Below are 16,655 nucleotides of genomic sequence, written 5' to 3' on the forward strand. Positions count from 1 at the left end.
AGGTCTCGCGAAGACTCTCCCCATTACCATAGAGCCTAACCCAATCAGTCTGTACTCCCTCCAAATCTGAAATTTCATTGTGTGAATATAGGTTAATATTTCCTTCACACCTTTTTTGACTCTGTGTTGTTAGAAAGACAAATATATTTTGCATTTTGCCCAGGCCAGGCCTGATTAACACCTGTTGTGCAAATTGGATGCACTCTTTCAGTCTCAAAGCATCCAAATCTGAATGAATTATAGTCATGTTATTTATTGATGACATTTCCATATGTATGCTTAATCTCCTCAAATAGATTTTAAGTTCTTTTGAAGTAAAAGTCTGTCTCATCCTTTTTATATTCCTTTTAGCATTCAATCAATATTTGAGTTAATATTTGAATAAATGAAAAAAATTAATGAAGCAATAAATACTCAATGCTTCCTTAAAAAAAAAAAAAAAAGATAACACAGGGTTGCATGGCTGGCTCAGTCAGTGAAACATGCAACTCTTGATCCTGTGAGTTCTAGCCCCACACTGGTATAGAGATTACTCAAAAATAAAATCTTAAAAAAAAAAAAAAGATAATACAATAGAATATGTAGAAAACTTAGAAGTGAGAACAATTTACATGTGAAAATCCATAAAAACCTGTATTTTACAGACTATTCTCTGTTCTTATTTCCTTAGGTGCCACATCTTTATTTCCACCCCTACTTCCTGCCTACAATGAATTTGCCCATCATATTTGGCTTTTGGCACACTGCCCATTCTGTTTTCAAAAGGTGCCATCACTATTTGTCCAGGGCTACTGTTTGACCATTACTTCAAGTCTTTACCTTTGCCAAAAATAATTGGAACAAACCAGAAATGCAAACAAATGAAAGCAAAATAGACAAGATTCCACTCTATTTCTTAAGTTACAGTATTTAAGATGTTAAACTTCAGTTACTCCCTTATATCTGAATTCCATGTTTACCAAATATATACCTGAAATATCATTCTATTGATGCCTCATTTATTTGTATATTTCCAGAAAGAAAATTAAAACTCCGCAAAAATCAAGTATCTCTAAAACAATATACTATGTTATCCTTTAAGGCAGACTTACTTTTCAGCTTCATCTGGTTTTTCAAAAAACAAAGTATCCAAAGAAAACAAGGAGTCATTTGATTTCAGCATTGTTAAAACTGGAATGTGTCACAAATCTACCAAAATATAGAAAAAGTAGTTTATATTTTTGTTATTAATATTAATATTTAGTTTATATCTTAGTTATTCAGAACTTAGTTTTACAGATCTGTACAAAAATATTTCTGAATACATGAACTATAATTATTAATTTCCCAGGATAACCACAGACCATCTTTCCAGCTGTATCTTCTGCAGCTTCCTCCAAAGTGCCTCAATATTCAAATACATTATTTTCTGTTCTCCACTCATTCATACATATTCACATTTGCACCCCTCTCTTCATACTGTACCAATGCTTATAATGTGTTTTCTTCCATTTCCTTACTTCCAGATCCTTACTCATCCTTCATGTATTGGTCAAACGACATTTCTTTTTCAAAGGCTTCTCTGAGTTTGTCTTGTTCTCCAAGACAGAATTAATCACTCCTTTTGGGCTCTTAATACTTTGTTCACACCATTATTATTGATTTAGGATAATACATTTTATCACGAATGTGTCTCTAACAATATGCCAAATACATATGTAGAGGTTTGCTTCAAAAATAAATGGGGAGAGATAAAGGGGTATTGATGAAAGAATATTGGTAATGAGTTGATAACTGCTACCGCTATATAATAGGTACATGAAGTTCAGTATAATGTTCTGTCAATTTTGTATATGTTTGAACTTTTCCAAAATAAAAAAATTTGCAAGTTTAATGTATATATATCTGTTTACATTCACATTGCGTAAGGCATATATAGAAATGTTTACATTCCTTTCTAAAAAGACAATTTTTACATTAATAGATAGTATCTAAATATAAAGGATAAAAACATTCAGTGCTGGCCACCTGGGGATATAATAAAATTCTAGGGCTGTACAAAGTCTCAAACTTAACAGGAAACTGAAGAACCATTTCTACAGACACATACATTGTTCCATTCACCTTGCCATTCTTTCCCCTGCACATCAACACTACATCTCATTTTTTTTCTAAATTCTGAAACATGATAGAAAATTCTATATGACAAAACATGAAATAGATGCACAAACCATAAAACATAAATCATATTTCTATTTACTGTGATAGTTAATATATTACAATTCTTTTCTTAGGATAGAAACTAAAATCAAAGGAACTATATGAGTGCCATCTTGTGGAGAAATCCATACTACCAAGTGAGATCATATTCCTTCAATTTTGGGTCCTCCCTGATGTAGGGAGTATGTAGAGGAGACAGGAATGTTTCCACATGCACCCTTGACAAAATACTACTGATAAGAGGCTAAATCTCTGTGTATCTCAAGACTGTTCTTATTCAGAATGTTGTAGGATTTTTCATTGTTTTAGTTACTGAGTTTTTTCTCCCTTCCCAGTTGTTTAATTGCCCTCTTCATTTTTTTAAAATTTATTAATCACTTAGTCACCAACAAAAAGAAACAGTTAAATTGAAACAAATTAGCATGGTTCTACAAATGTCTAAAACGATGTATTAACAATAGAAACCTAAGATAACAGGGAGAAGAGACAGAAGGGAGTCATTCCAAAATCTGCTAACGGAGTCTTTAACATCTTTATCTAAGTAAACAATTTCAGAACTGAAAATAATACCTGATAAAGTATGAATGAAAATGCTAATCATGTTGTTATAGTATCCAAAAAGTAACAAATAGGGGAACCTGGGTGGCTCAGTGGGTTAAACCTCCAACGCCGGATTTCAACTCATGATCTCAGGGTCCTGACTGCTCCACACTCAGCAAGGAGTCAGCTTGAGATTCTCTCTCCCTCTTGTCCCACCCCTCACCTCTCTCTCTCTCAAAATAAATAAACAAATCTTTTTTAAAAAAGAGTAACAAAATATTCCCTTTCTCATCTTAGGAAAACTATAATTTTAAGTAACAAAAAAAGTTTTCAATCTTGAAAGTCACTGGACCACTTTTATATGGCTTCAATACCTCAAAATTTAAGTAGGAAATCCTAAGGCTTACATGTATGTGTTTCAATCCTTTATTCTAAAGGAACTGCAAACAAAATGAACCTATAAATTAAAAATACTTGTTTGGGAAAAAAAATTATTTCATAAACTAATTCAAAAACCTCCCAAATAAATAACAAATATATTCAAAAGAATTTCTGATTCAATTTCTAGTTCTGGCAAAAAAAGAAAATATAACTTGCTTCAGTTCAGAATAAAAACATCTATATATTTTTTGTTCTGATGAGCCTCTATGAAAGAAAACAACTTTTATCTAAAAGTCTTCGTTGGGGGCAGCCCGGGTGGCTCAGCGGTTTAGCACTGCCTTCAGCCCAGGGTGTGATCCTGGAGACCGGAGATAAAGTCCCATGTGGGGCTCCCTGCATGGAGCCTGCTTCTTCCTCTGCCTGTGTCTCTGCCCCTCTCTCTCTCCCTGTGTATTTCATGAATAATAATTTTTAAAAATCTTTAAAAATAATAATAAAAGTCTCCGTTGGGATCCCTGGGTGGCTCAGCAGTTAAGCGCCTGCCTTTAGCCCAGGGCGTGATCCTGGAGACTCGCGATGGAGTCTGAGTCCCGCATCCAGCTTCCTGCATGGAGCCTGCTTCTCTCTCGGCCTCTGTCTGTGTCTCTCATTAATAAATAAATTCTTTAAGAAAATAAATAAATGTTTGTGTATGGTACATTATTTTTCTTCATAGCACGAAGAGCTAACTGGCATACGATATGTTTAGGTTCTTTTTCTTCCTCTAGAGTGAGCAGTAACTTTTTGCTCGCTAATGTATTCTCATAACCCAGACAGCGCCTGGTAAATGAGCCATAAGAATTCATTGTGGAATAAACACATTAGCAATTTATAAAAATAATTTTAAATAAAATTTTTATTTAAAATTATCTTCCATCAACCCTGAAACCTAGAATTTTATGCCAAAATTTATTCATGAGAGGGACACAGAGAGAGGCAGAGACACAGGCAGAGGGAGAAGCAGGCTCCCAATGTGGGGCTCAATTCCAGGATCCCGGGATCACGCCCTGAGCCAAAGGCAGGCGCTCAACCGCTGAGCCAGCCAGGCGTCCCTTATGCCAAATTTTTAATGTTCAATTTAAAAATGTGGAATATTTTCTAGTTCAGATTCATGCAACAAATTCTTTAAAGTACTAAAAGATCATTAATTCGGCACTTTCATTACATAAATAAATATTCTCTAAAACACAGGCCCTAGAACGTACTTTGCTATGTTTTAATATGAATTTGTAATCGTAAAGATGCTAGATTTTTAAACTAATTAAATTGAAGTTGGAGGTCTAGAGTGAGATTTTCTAAGTATGCATGTTTGATCATTCTCCACAAAGTTTTAGTTTCAGCATGTGATATAAAATCCTATTATTTTTTAGGTGTTTGCTTCTGCACCAATCACTCTTAAAATATTTCAACTCTATGGCTACATAATCGGTTGTCTGTTGAGGTGACCTGCCCTTTACCTAATTACCTCAGTGACAATTCAGCATTTTCTTATCTTCTATAGTGCCTATTATATGAATTCCTCTCATCTCTTAGTCGTTCCTCAGGATTTGTACTCTCAGAAATAAATAAAACCCATTTCAAAAGCGCAGAAGCTCGGAACAGACTGGCCAGAAATCGGCAGTCAGCGAGGCCGAGCCCGACACGCCCTCGAACCAGCGGCCGTCACGGGGAGGAAACAGATGACCCGCGGTCTCCGCGTCCCCGCCGGGGACGGGTCCCCAGGGGACAAGCCGGGAGCCCGATCCGGGCCTGAGGCAAAAACCCCCTCGGGACTGCCGGGGCCCGCCCCGACTCCACGCGCCTCACCGCGGGCGCCACGAGGAAGCCTTCAGCGCCCCGGCTCGCACCGCGGGAGAGCCCGGCGGCTACAGCGCCCCCGCAGGCCGCACCTCCAGTCGCTGAGGGGGCCGCGTCCGCCCTCACGTAACCCCAGGGGCCCGGAGCGGCGGCTCCGTCACCCGGCGGGAGGGCCGTCCTCCCGCCAGCCCCGCCCGCGCGAGGGGCCGCCCCGCCCCGAGCGCCTCGGGCCTCGCCCCGCTCCCCGCCCGACCTCCGCCAGGCCCCGCGCGGCGCGGGCCGGGGCGGGCTCTGCTCCCTCACCGCAGCTCGACGCCGAAGGTGGGCCACCGCCGGGACGCACGGACCGACTGGGCCCCCACGGCTCCGTGGGATCCCGTTCTCGCGGGCCAGCGTCCCCCCGCGAGACCTCGGGCCGGCCGCGCTCCCCCGCGACCTCCCGGCTCCTAGTTCGCGGAGAGGAGCGCCTATCCCCCGGCCCCGCGAGGCCCCCCAGCCTGGCGCGGCGAGCTCCCAGCGATGGATCGGCGGGGCCTGGGGGCTCTCCCTTCCCGCGCCCCCTTTTCTTCCAACAAAAGTTGCTAATTAGCTTTGAGAATATTGCTCTGTCGATAAGCTGTGCCCTGTTCTCGTTAAATAGAGGTCCGGGGATCCCCGGGTGGCTCAGCGGTTGAGCGCCGCCTTTGGCTCAGGGCGTGACCCTGGGGTCTCGGGATCGAGTCCCGCGTCGGGCTCCCTGCGTGGAGCCTGCTTCTCCCTCTGCCTGGGTCTCTGCCTCTCAAGGATGAATAAACAAAATCTTAAATTCAAACAAAAAAAAAATCCTAGTCCTTCCCCCAGTACCCGGTAACCTCTACCCCCCTAGGATTTGCCTATTCCAGGTACCTCGTGAGCGGAATCCAACGTATGTCCTGTATCTGGCTTATTTCATTCCGCGCGTCTTTAAGTTCATCATTTGTAGCACAGATCTGAATGTCATTCTTTTTTCTTATTTTTTTTAAAGATCTTATTTATTTACTCATGAGAGACACAGAGAGAGAGAGGCAGAGGCAGAGGGAGAAGCAGGCTCCATGCAGGGAGCCCAACGTGGGACTCGATCCCGGGTCTCCAGGATCACGCCCTGGGCCCAGGGCGGCGCCTAACCGCTGAGCCACCCGGGCTGCCCGTCATTCTTTTTTATTTTTATTTTTTTTTATTTTTATTTTTTTGTAATTGGAGTTCAATTTGCCAAGATATAGCAAAACACCCAGTGCTCATCCCACCAAGTGCCCCCCTCAGTGCCCGTCACCCAGTCACCCCCACCCCCCGCCCACCTCCCTTTCCACCACCCCCTCTTCGTTTCCCAGAGTTAGGGAGTCTCTCATGTTGTCTCCGTCATTCTTCTTTAAAGTCGAATATCCCACTGTGTGTGCGTGTGTGTGCGTGCCACATTTTGTGTATCCCTTCATCTGTGGGTAGACATTTGCTTAGTTTCCACCTTTGGGCTATGGTGTTATAAACATTGGGGTAGGGATGTCTGATTGGGTCCCTGCTTTCAGTTGTTTAGCTATACATCTAGGAGTGCCATTGCTGAGTCATATGGTAATTTTAAATTAAACCTTTTGAAAAAACCACCAGTTTTTCACAGCTGCTGTTATCACTTTGCACCCCCACCAATAATGCAAGCGGGTCCAAATTTCTCTACATCCTTGCCAGCACATTATTTTCCATTTTTTAAAAAAATTATAGTCATCCTATTAGATGTGAAGTAATATCTCATTGTGGTTTGGGTTTTCATTTCCCTAAAGACTAATGATACTGAGCATCTTTTAATATGCTAAATGGACATTTCGAATATCTTCTTGGAGAAATATCTATTCAAGTCCTGTGCCAATTTTTGTGATGTATCTTTTTATTATTGAATTGTAGGAGTTTTAAAAATATATTATGGATATTTATCCCTTATCAGAGATAAGATTTGCAAATATTTTCTCCCATATAGTAGGTTGTTTTTTTTGTTTTCTTGATAGTATCCTTTGATGCACAAAAATTCTTACCTTTTTTTTTTTTCTTTTGCTGCCTGGGCTTTTGGTGTTATATCCATGAAGTGATCGCCAAATCCAATACCATAAAGATTTTCTGCAACGTTTTCTTCTAAGAGTTTTATAGGTTTAGCTCTTAAGTTTAGGTCTTTGATCCATTTTGGTCTGATGGGCCAATAAGTCTTATTTATGTGGATTAGAGTAAATAAAGGGACCCATTTCAAATAAAAGAGTTTAGGGGAACATAGTTTTCAAAAAGACTAGAAGAGCTTGATAGACAAATAATAGGTGCTCATGACACAAGAACAAGATATATTTCTCCTAACACAATTGATGCCATGGGTTCAGGTTCAAAAAATCAACATAACCAAGATTTTCCCTACTTTGTAACCTCTACTCTATTTAAACTCTGACTACCTGTGTCTCTACCTCTCTGTCTCTCTGTTTCTTATGAAAAAATATTTTCATAAATGGAACCAAGAAATGCCTCAGGACTGTTTTTCTCTGGGTAACTGCCAGAAATGTGCAAATACTATTGTCAGACTTGGAAAGGAAAAGGTAAAGAGATCATTTGGAAGAATCTGAAAATTGTAGAATTAATGCCTGAGAAAAAAAGAAGGAAAAGAAAAGAAAAAGGAAGAGAAGGTAGGGAAGGGACAGGAAAGAAAGGAAACAAATGTAGTCTGGTATGATGGGACCCTGGAAGGAAAGAAAACTTTAGACAGTCATGCACAATTCTGTGTAGGAGAGTCCAATACTATCTATGCATTTTAGTAGGTGCATAACTAACAAAAGGATAAATGGATGAAGACCAAATCAATGGATAATTGTTCTTTAGGTAAAGATTTATTAAGTCCCAGTGTAACCAAGAAAATAGTAAACATAAATTGATTAGAGAGTAATTCCTTGAGTTCCAGATGCTAAAGGAGTATGTGTAATAATGATGTACAAGACCCTAGTACCTGTATTTCAGACTTGTTTGTTTTTCAGGCAGAAATTGACTTGTCCAGCTAAAATGAATTTAGAATATCTTCTGTTCTCCAAAGCCAAGAATGTTAATTCTAATGAGATTGTCAGGCAAGATGCTCCAGTTTGACCCTAAACCAAAACATCCCACTGACTCGGCTAGCCAGAGAGTATTAATACAAAGAATCTAAGCCTTCCATAGAAATCAGTTGATAAAGATTCAATATTCAACAGTTGTTCTTTATATAATTGCATTGTAGTGTCTAAAGTATGGTAACATAATCCCTGAAGTAAGAAGCAAACATCCCAGCACAGAATCTTTGGGACAACAAGCAGTAGTCCACACTGGGATAGAATTATTTCCTAATTAAAAATTAATACCAGTTCCTTCAGGGGGAGTAAAAGCAAATTGATAACCAGTGGATAATCTCTATGAGTAGTTCTATTTAGATTTATATAATAAATTGTACATACTTTTTCTTGCAATATGTATGAGGCTTAATTTGCCATATTATAAAGTCCCCAGGTAAATAGGAATTAACACATTCTTTCAAGAGGTTAGTATCTGAATGTGGTAGACTTTACCTGACTATTATAATCAAAGTTCTGGCCTCCAGGATCTTGTATTATCTTTTTTTTTTTTTCAGAATCTTGTATTATCTTAATGAAACATGGGAATAGATTATACCTGCAAAAAGATTATTTGAAGGTATTTTTAAAAGCTACTGTAACTTTTTAAAAGATTTTTAAATGTCAGGAATCAGAGTATAAAACAGATTTTAAGAACAGGCATTTTTTGTTTTTCTTTGTTTTTTAAGGTTTTATTTGAAGTAATCTCTATGCCCAACATGGGGCTCGACTCACAACCCCAAAATCAAGAGTTGCACGCTCTTCTGATTGAATCATCCAGGCAACCCTCTTCATTTTGTTTTTTATCTAAACACACACACACAGATTGGCAGGATTTTGCAGTAATGTGATCAAAGATTATATAATATTGTTTACATGTTGTTTAGAAATAAGGTACTTTCTAGAGGTGATATGATTTTGTAGTTATCAAAGAGATTTATTAAGATACTGGACAGAATGGGGTATGGACAGAATTATAGAAATAAGATACACCATGAAGAAACAGGAATAATACATCTATCTAGAATCCCTTCCAAAAAGGGAGTGTGACAGGGGAATTAGTAAGAGATGCTATAGCAACTGTTACATAATTATTTATTTGTGATATATGTCAAGTTTTGATGCATTGAAGCCTGGGTTAATCTCATGTTTAAATATGTCAAAGCGTTGAGAAAGCACAGTGCACATAATAGCATATATTTTAACATTTTGGATGATCCCTGGAACAAAGTTGAGAATGCTGTATCCATGTTTGCCCAGAATTTGAAGCCACTGCAAAGGGAAATGGATGAATCCATTTTCTCACAACAGCTACCACCATTAATAATCACCAGAGAAGGAAAGAAAGTAAACCTAAAGATATTCTCTAGAAATTCTGGCTGTTCATGGCCCTTGCCAGTTCTGGGAACACAGGATAGATTTCTGCAGGAAGAGTTGGCATGTTGAAGTGCACAAGGAACAAAAGTAGCTCAGTGCTAAGACAGGTGTACAAAGGGAATGTTGAAACTGTATCAGAATTGTATTTATTTTAAAAACTGATCTCAAAGTCTGTCCATTGAGCGTACAAAAAAACAGAGCAGACGTTAGTACAAGTTTAACCTGAAAATTTATTTGTGAAAAAAGCTAGTTTTGATGAGGAAAAATTCAATTCTGTCCTTGTAAACATAAAGAAACTCAGGGGGAATTTTAAAGATAGTAGGCCAGAAAATGCAACAGTTACTCTTATAATCCTTCTCAATTAAACAGACAAATCAAGTTGAAGACACAAGTTAAAATAGTTTTCAGATTATTTACCAGTTCCTGTGTATCTTAGTTTAGTGATAGTTTCATTTCTAGTCAATTATTTGTATCTTATTTTTTTGTCAGTACCAAAAGAATTCATTATGTGAACAGACTTTTAAAATAATTTCTGGGTTGCCTGGTGGCTCAGCAGTTGAGTGTCTGCCTTTGGCTCAGAGCATGATCCCAGGATCCAGAATCCAGGATCGAGTCCCATGTTGGGTTCCCTATAGGGAGCCTGCTTCTCCTTCTGCCTTTGTCTCTGCCTCTCTTTCTCTGTGTCTCTCACGAATAAATAGATAACTCTTTTAAAAAATAAAGTAAAATAATTTCTGTATATATAAAATGGCTTTTATTGAAGAGCTTATCTTCTACTTGCAAGTTTATGAAAATACCAATATGTCAAAATAAATAAAAAGTGGAAGAAAGAAAAAGTAGCTCAGTGCTGAGGTTAGGTGCCCCCTCAGCCCCACAGCTGGCCACCCTAAGGAACACACATTCCATCGAGGGAACACAGACTCAGCAAGAAGCAGCAAGAGTAGCCAAAGGGACTAGGCTGTGGAGGAGAGGCAGCTAAGCAATGCTGGGTCTGGCCCCCATTAAGCCTTCCAGAGTGAAAGGTCCTGCCTTGGGAGAGATCTGCTGGCCTCAGAACAACACATTGCCCAGACAGAGGCAGTGACATGGGCAGCAAAACTGACCAGAGCTCCAGTGGATGCTCTAAAGTAGGAGTTTTGAAATTGGCCAGGAAAGTGAGCCTGGCTTATGAAATAAAGTATATGTGATTTATGAGGGTTAAGACTGATTGCAAAAGCCAGGAGAGGTTATAAAGCCCCTCTTTCCCATTTTCATCTGGAGACTGTTGGGTGGGGATTGTCAGAGAAGCTGGATTCCAACAATTAGGGGACATAGTTTCAGAATAATGTGTTCTGCTGCCTTTGGTGGGGGGAGAGTTACATACATTGTTACCCTGCTTTATCTGATTCAGATTAGTGACCTGTGAAAACACCAATGTCACAACACAATTTACATACATACTCTACAGTTTACAGATGTTTATAAACATCTATTCATTTAATTGATGGAGGAAAATGTCTAAGAATTCATACAAATGGTGTGTGTACATGCCTGAGTGAATGTGTAAGAGAGGAGATACATTGCATTGTGTGTATTATGGGGAGGGAAGTGGAACCAAGTAGATGGGAAAAAAATTATATACTTAAGTGGAAGGAATATTATCCTTACCCTAGTAAATAGAGGCATGTGGGTTAAAATAAGTCCAAGTGAAACCATTCTGGCCAGAAACACACCACAAAAGGTGAAGGCTGTGGATTTAAGAAAATACATGGAAAGGAAGAAAGAAGAAAGAAAGAAAACGAAGAAAGAAAGAAAGAAAGAAAGAAAGAAAGAAAGAAAGAAAGAAAGAAAGAAAGAAAGAAAGAAAGAAATACATGGAGACTGGGAAGGAAATTAAAACCCTTAGTCTAGGAAACACCAAGTAAGAGAGTGATGAATTTGAAAGTGAAATAGCTGTTAGAACTTTTTCAGATACCTGTAGAATAAAAGAGCTGTCAAACTGTAAGTTCTCATTGAACATTAGGAACTTTATTCACCCATTTTATGTATTTCCTGATAATAGAATACTTTAAACATACTCTCTAGGGAGAAAAAATTACAGAATTAACTCTAAAAAGAAGTCCTGCCAAACCCCACAGTCTGTGTTCACACTGTATTCCATCCACATGCGGAGGAATGGGCAAGTAACCAGTAGGAAATTTCTTTTTCCAGCAAGATGCTTTGTATCACAAGTCACTTGGGGAAGTTTTAACTAAAGTTATTTTGTAGGCCATGACCTATAATACTGAAGAATTAGAAACCATTTTTTTTCTAGATAAAAATACTGTTTACATAATTTAGCTGAAAATTTCCCCAAATCAGGAAATATCTTAGAAATTAGTATTTGATATCTAACATGGTGAAGTAATTTTGCCTGGATCTTCCTATACCTGGCCCCTGGCTCTTTCTACAAACCATACTACTTCTTCTAAAAGGCAGTTGTTGCTGATTTTTGTTGATGTTGTTGTTTAAATGTTACAATTAGAAAATGTACTTTTTAAAAAATCTCTGGCTTTGAACAAATTCTCATTTTATTTGCAACATCTGTTGTTATATAGAGCAGACTTAAAGTATAAAAAGATATATATTTCCCTAGACTTAACTCCCAAATGGCATCTTTCTCAACATATTGAGATACACAAATCACATAAAATATGTTTTTATAGCAATGCATCTTCTAAACAGCTCTGAAATTTTTAAATTTTTAATTCCTCCCAACCTAACATCTGAGTTGCCATATGTTTTGCATTTTTCCAACTCGCAGAGATTACATAGCAAGTCACAAACTTGCATGATCTAAAGCACATGACCGGAAAATCTCTAACATCAGAAGTTAAGGGTCATTGATCCACACGCAAATGGAAAAATGTACAAACCTCCAAACACAAATCTGATACAAAACTAAACAATTATTTTCAAGTCACAAAACATTTCTTTAAGCCTCAGTCATTTGTAAGCAGAATGTCTCAGTTCATTTATATTTCCTAATTGAGAAGATTTCTCAGAGATTCTTACCTGTACTTTCATTTATTGATGCTAAAAATGAATAAAAATCATAGGTCAAATAATTTCAGCTCCTGATTATACTGAGAAATCTACAATGACTGATTCACTTAAGATCAAAATGCTAGTCATTTTCTGGCAGAACCAGAGAACTTGTATTTCCCTATCCTGGTCCTCAATTTTTCCACAAAGCATACTATCTCCCTTGAACAAGACAACAGATTACACAGAGAGTGTTGCGTTCAGTTTCGGATGATTCATCTTATTAGGTAAGTTGACAAACTAAACTTTGTTCAAAATCGGAAAACAGGTTAAAAAGCCTAAGACTTAAAGACTCAGGGCCTGATCCAGAGGTCCAGGGCTCCCACATCGGGCTCCCTGCATGGAGCCTGCTTCTCCCTCTCCCTATGTCTCTGCCTCTCTCTGTGTGTCTCTCATGAATAAATAAATAAAATATTTTTAAAAAATAATAAAGTACATCTCTTGTAGTTAGCAGATGGTTAGGTCTGCTTTTTAAGCCATTCTGACAATCTTTGTTTCTTCATGGGAGTGTTTAGTCAATTTACTTTTTTTTTTTTCCATTTACTTTTAATGTAATTATTGTTATAGTTGGATTTAGGTCTACTATTTTATTTATAGTCTGTTGTCATCTCAATTTTTTGTTTCTCTTTGCTGCTTTTGCTGCCTTCTTTCATATTATTTGAATGTTGGTAGATGTTCAGTTTAACTGGTCTCTTGGCTTTTTAACTATACCTCTTAAATTTTTAGTGGTTGCTTCACGTATTACTATATACATTAAACTTTTCACAGTCCACTTACAGTTAATATAATACCCTGCAGCAACATAAGTCCATTTCCACCTGTCCCTACCATTCTTTATTATGATTGTTTTGTGTATTACTTATACATATATATTTTTTTAAAGATTTTATTTATTTATTCATGAGACACACACACACACACACACACACACACACACACATACAGGCAGAGAGATGGAGAAGCAGGCTCTGTGCAGGGAGCCAGATGCGGGACTCGATCCCGGGACTCCAGGTTCACACCAGGGCTGAAGGCAGCGCTAAACTGCTGAGCCACCCAGGGATCCCTTATACATATATTTTTAAACCCTTTGGGGATCCCTGGGTGGCTCAGTGGTTTAGCGCCTGCCTTTGGCCCAAGGCGTGATCCTGGAGTCCCGGGATCTAGTCCCACGTCGGGCTTCCTGCAGGGAGCCTGCTTCTCCCTCTGCCTGTGTCTCTGCCTCTCTCTCTGTGTCTCTCATGAATAAATAAATAAAATATTTTTGAAAAATATAAAAAAATAAACCCTTCAAGACAATGTTCTAATTTTTCCTTCTATTTTTATTTTTAAAAAGATTTTATTTCCTATTTATTTATTTATTTATTTATTTATTTATTTATTTAAGAGAGTGAGCATGCAAGTAGGGGAGAGCAGACAAGGAGTGAGAGAGAGAACCTCAAGCAGACTAATGAGTGTGGAGCGCCATGCAGGGCTCCATCTTACGACTCTGAGATAATTCCCTGAGCCAAAACCAAGAGCTGGATGCTTAACTGACTGAGCCACCCAGGTGCCCCTAATTTTTGCTTGTAAAAGTCATATATAGTTTTCTTTTTAAATGATTGTTAATAGGTGCTTTTTTTTAAGAGAGAGAGAATGCACAGGCAAGCAGGGCATGTGGGCAGAGAGAGAGAGGGAGGGAGAGAATCTTAAGCAGGTTCCATGCTCAGCATGGAGCAATGCAGGGATGAATCTCACAATCCTGAGATTGTAACCTGAGCTGAAATCAAGAGTTGGACAAATAACCAACTGAGCTACCCAGGTGCCCCTAAAGTCATATATAATTTTTAAAAATTAACATAAAAATAGTTTTCTAATTTACTTGATATTAAGGTTTTTCTCATGGTCCTTATTTCTTCCTAAAGAGTCAAATTTCTCTCTGGTATCATTTTCTTTCAACTTGAAGAAACTCTTTTAGCATTTCTTGCATTATGGGTATATTGGGGACAAATCCTCTTAGGTTTCTTTACCTGAAAATACCTTTGTTTTGCCTTTATATTTCAAGAATATTTTCAGTGGCTATAGAATTCTGGGTTTGCAAGTTTCTCTTTCAGCACTGTGTAGATGTGATTGCATTAAATATGACCACCAAATAAATAAATAAATAAATAAATAAATAAATATGACCACCACCGTGTCTGATGGTAAGTTTGTAATCATTTGAATCATCATTCTCTTGCATGTAACATGTAATTTTTTTCTGGCCTAAGATTTTCCCCTTATTTTGATATTCTGCAGTTTGATCATGATGTGCTTAGACTTAGGTTTCTTCAAATTTATCCTTTGTAGAGTTCACAAAGCTCCTTGAATCTATAAATTCATGCCTTTCTTCACATTTGAGCAGTTTTCTCTATTTCTTCCAATAGTCCAATTTTTGGACTCCAATTAATATATATCAGAACTTTTGTTTTTGTTCCTAAGGTCCCTAAGATTCTGTTCAATCTTTTTCAATCTTTTTTTCCCTCTTTCTCTTCTTCAGATTTAATAATTTCTTTTGACTTATCTTCTAGTTTACTAACTTTTCTGTCATCTCCATTCTGATATATCTGTGGTAGTGGTTAATTTTATGTGTCAACTTGACTGGGCTAAGTGATGCTCAGATAACCGGTAAAACTTATTTTAGAGTCTGTGAGAGTGTTTATGGAAGAAATTAGCATTTAATTCAATAGTCTGAGTAAAGAAAAGCCACCCCCACCAATGTGGTCAAGTATCATTCAATCCACTGGAGGCCCAAATAGAACAAAAGGTAAAGGAAGGCAAACAACTGAAAAAATAGAAATAATTCTCATCAAAGAAATATAAGATAAAGAAGAAACAAATAGAAATTTTAGAACTGAAAAATACAATAACTAAAATAAAAAACTCAATGGGTGGTCTAAACAGCAAAATGAATGGAAAAGAGAAAGGATCTATGAACTGGAAGATAGAACAAGAGTAATTAAGCAATCAGAACAGAAAGAAAATATACTAAAAAGGGGGTGGGGAGGGCTGAGGAGCCTGGGAAACTATAAAAGATCTATAGTATTTAGGTCACCAGAGTACCAGAAAGAGAGGTGAAAGTAGGCAGAGATGAAAAAGCAGTCAAAGAAATACTGGCTGAAATATTCTCAAATTTAGCAAAAGACATAAACCCACATATTCCAGAAGCTGAGAAAATAGGATAAGTCTCCTCCAAGACACATTATAATTGAACTTCTGAAAACTAAAGACAAAGAAAAAAATCTTGAAGGCAGCCAGAGAGGAACATCATATAATCAACAGATGGAAAACAATTTGAATGACAGCAGATTTCTCATCAAAACACATGGAGGCCAAAAATCAGGGTCATAAATTTTTTTAGGTGCTGAAAGAAAAGAACTAGAAGCTTGCAATTCTATATCTAATAAGAACCTCCTTATTTTTTTTTAGATTTTATTTATTTATTCATGAGAGAGAGAGAGAGACAGAGAGAGAGAGAGAGAGAGAGAGAGGCAGAGACACAGGCAGAGGGAGAAGCAGGCTTCATGCAGGGAGCCCGATGTGGGACTCGATCTTGGGTCTCCAGGATCACACCCTGGGCCTCCAGGATCATGCCCTGGGCCGAAGGCAGGCGCTAAACTGCTGAGCCACCCAGGGATCCCCTAAGAACCTCCTTATATCTGCAGTAGAAATGGTAGGGGATGCAAGAAGTTAGCAATTTGTCTGTGAAACACATTCTCCTGACTATGACATTTCCTTTCTCTACTAGAACACTAGTTGCCTCAGGATCCCTGCCCTTAATTCTCTAGCCAGAGATGGTGGATTTTCCAAGGAAGTTTTAGCCACCTGTATACCACCTGCCTCCACTGGACTATATGGGCCTTAGAATAAACCATTAAAAACATGGAGATGTTTATCCCAATTATAAAATTAACATATTATTCTGATGATTAAAGCTAATAATAGTATATTGCATAATTAAATGTTGCTTAAAAAGTAGATCTTAAATATTCTCACCACAAAAAAGAAATGATAATCAAGTGACAGGATGGAGTATTAGCTAATACCATAGTGGCATAGTGGTAATCACTTTGTGATATATAAATGTTTCAAATCAACATGTCATACACCTTAAACTTATGCAATGTC

General features: G+C 38.0%; 1 protein-coding gene across 15 annotated transcripts in view; it reads right to left on the reverse strand.

Moving 5' to 3' along the window:
- Positions 1-16,655, reverse strand: part of HFM1 (helicase for meiosis 1) — a 139,904-nt gene that overhangs the window by 100,854 nt on the left and 22,395 nt on the right. For 10 of the 15 annotated variants that reach the window (XR_013384335.1, XR_013384334.1, XR_013384333.1 and 7 more), the window contains one exon: positions 1,092-1,188. Coding sequence is in view for 11 of the 15 variants with exons in the window: in XM_077905386.1 (XP_077761512.1) it covers positions 1,092-1,162 (71 nt within the window). In the remaining 4 variants the exon portion in view is untranslated. Of the gene's footprint in view, positions 1-1,091; positions 1,189-4,624; positions 4,760-4,965; positions 4,985-5,259; positions 5,385-16,655 lie in introns of those variants that run through there. The other 5 variants (XM_077905385.1, XM_077905389.1, XM_077905388.1 and 2 more) reach the window with 5 other exon arrangements.

Source organism: Canis aureus, chromosome 8 (genome assembly GCF_053574225.1).
Source record: "Canis aureus isolate CA01 chromosome 8, VMU_Caureus_v.1.0, whole genome shotgun sequence".
NCBI lineage: Eukaryota > Metazoa > Chordata > Mammalia > Carnivora > Canidae > Canis > Canis aureus.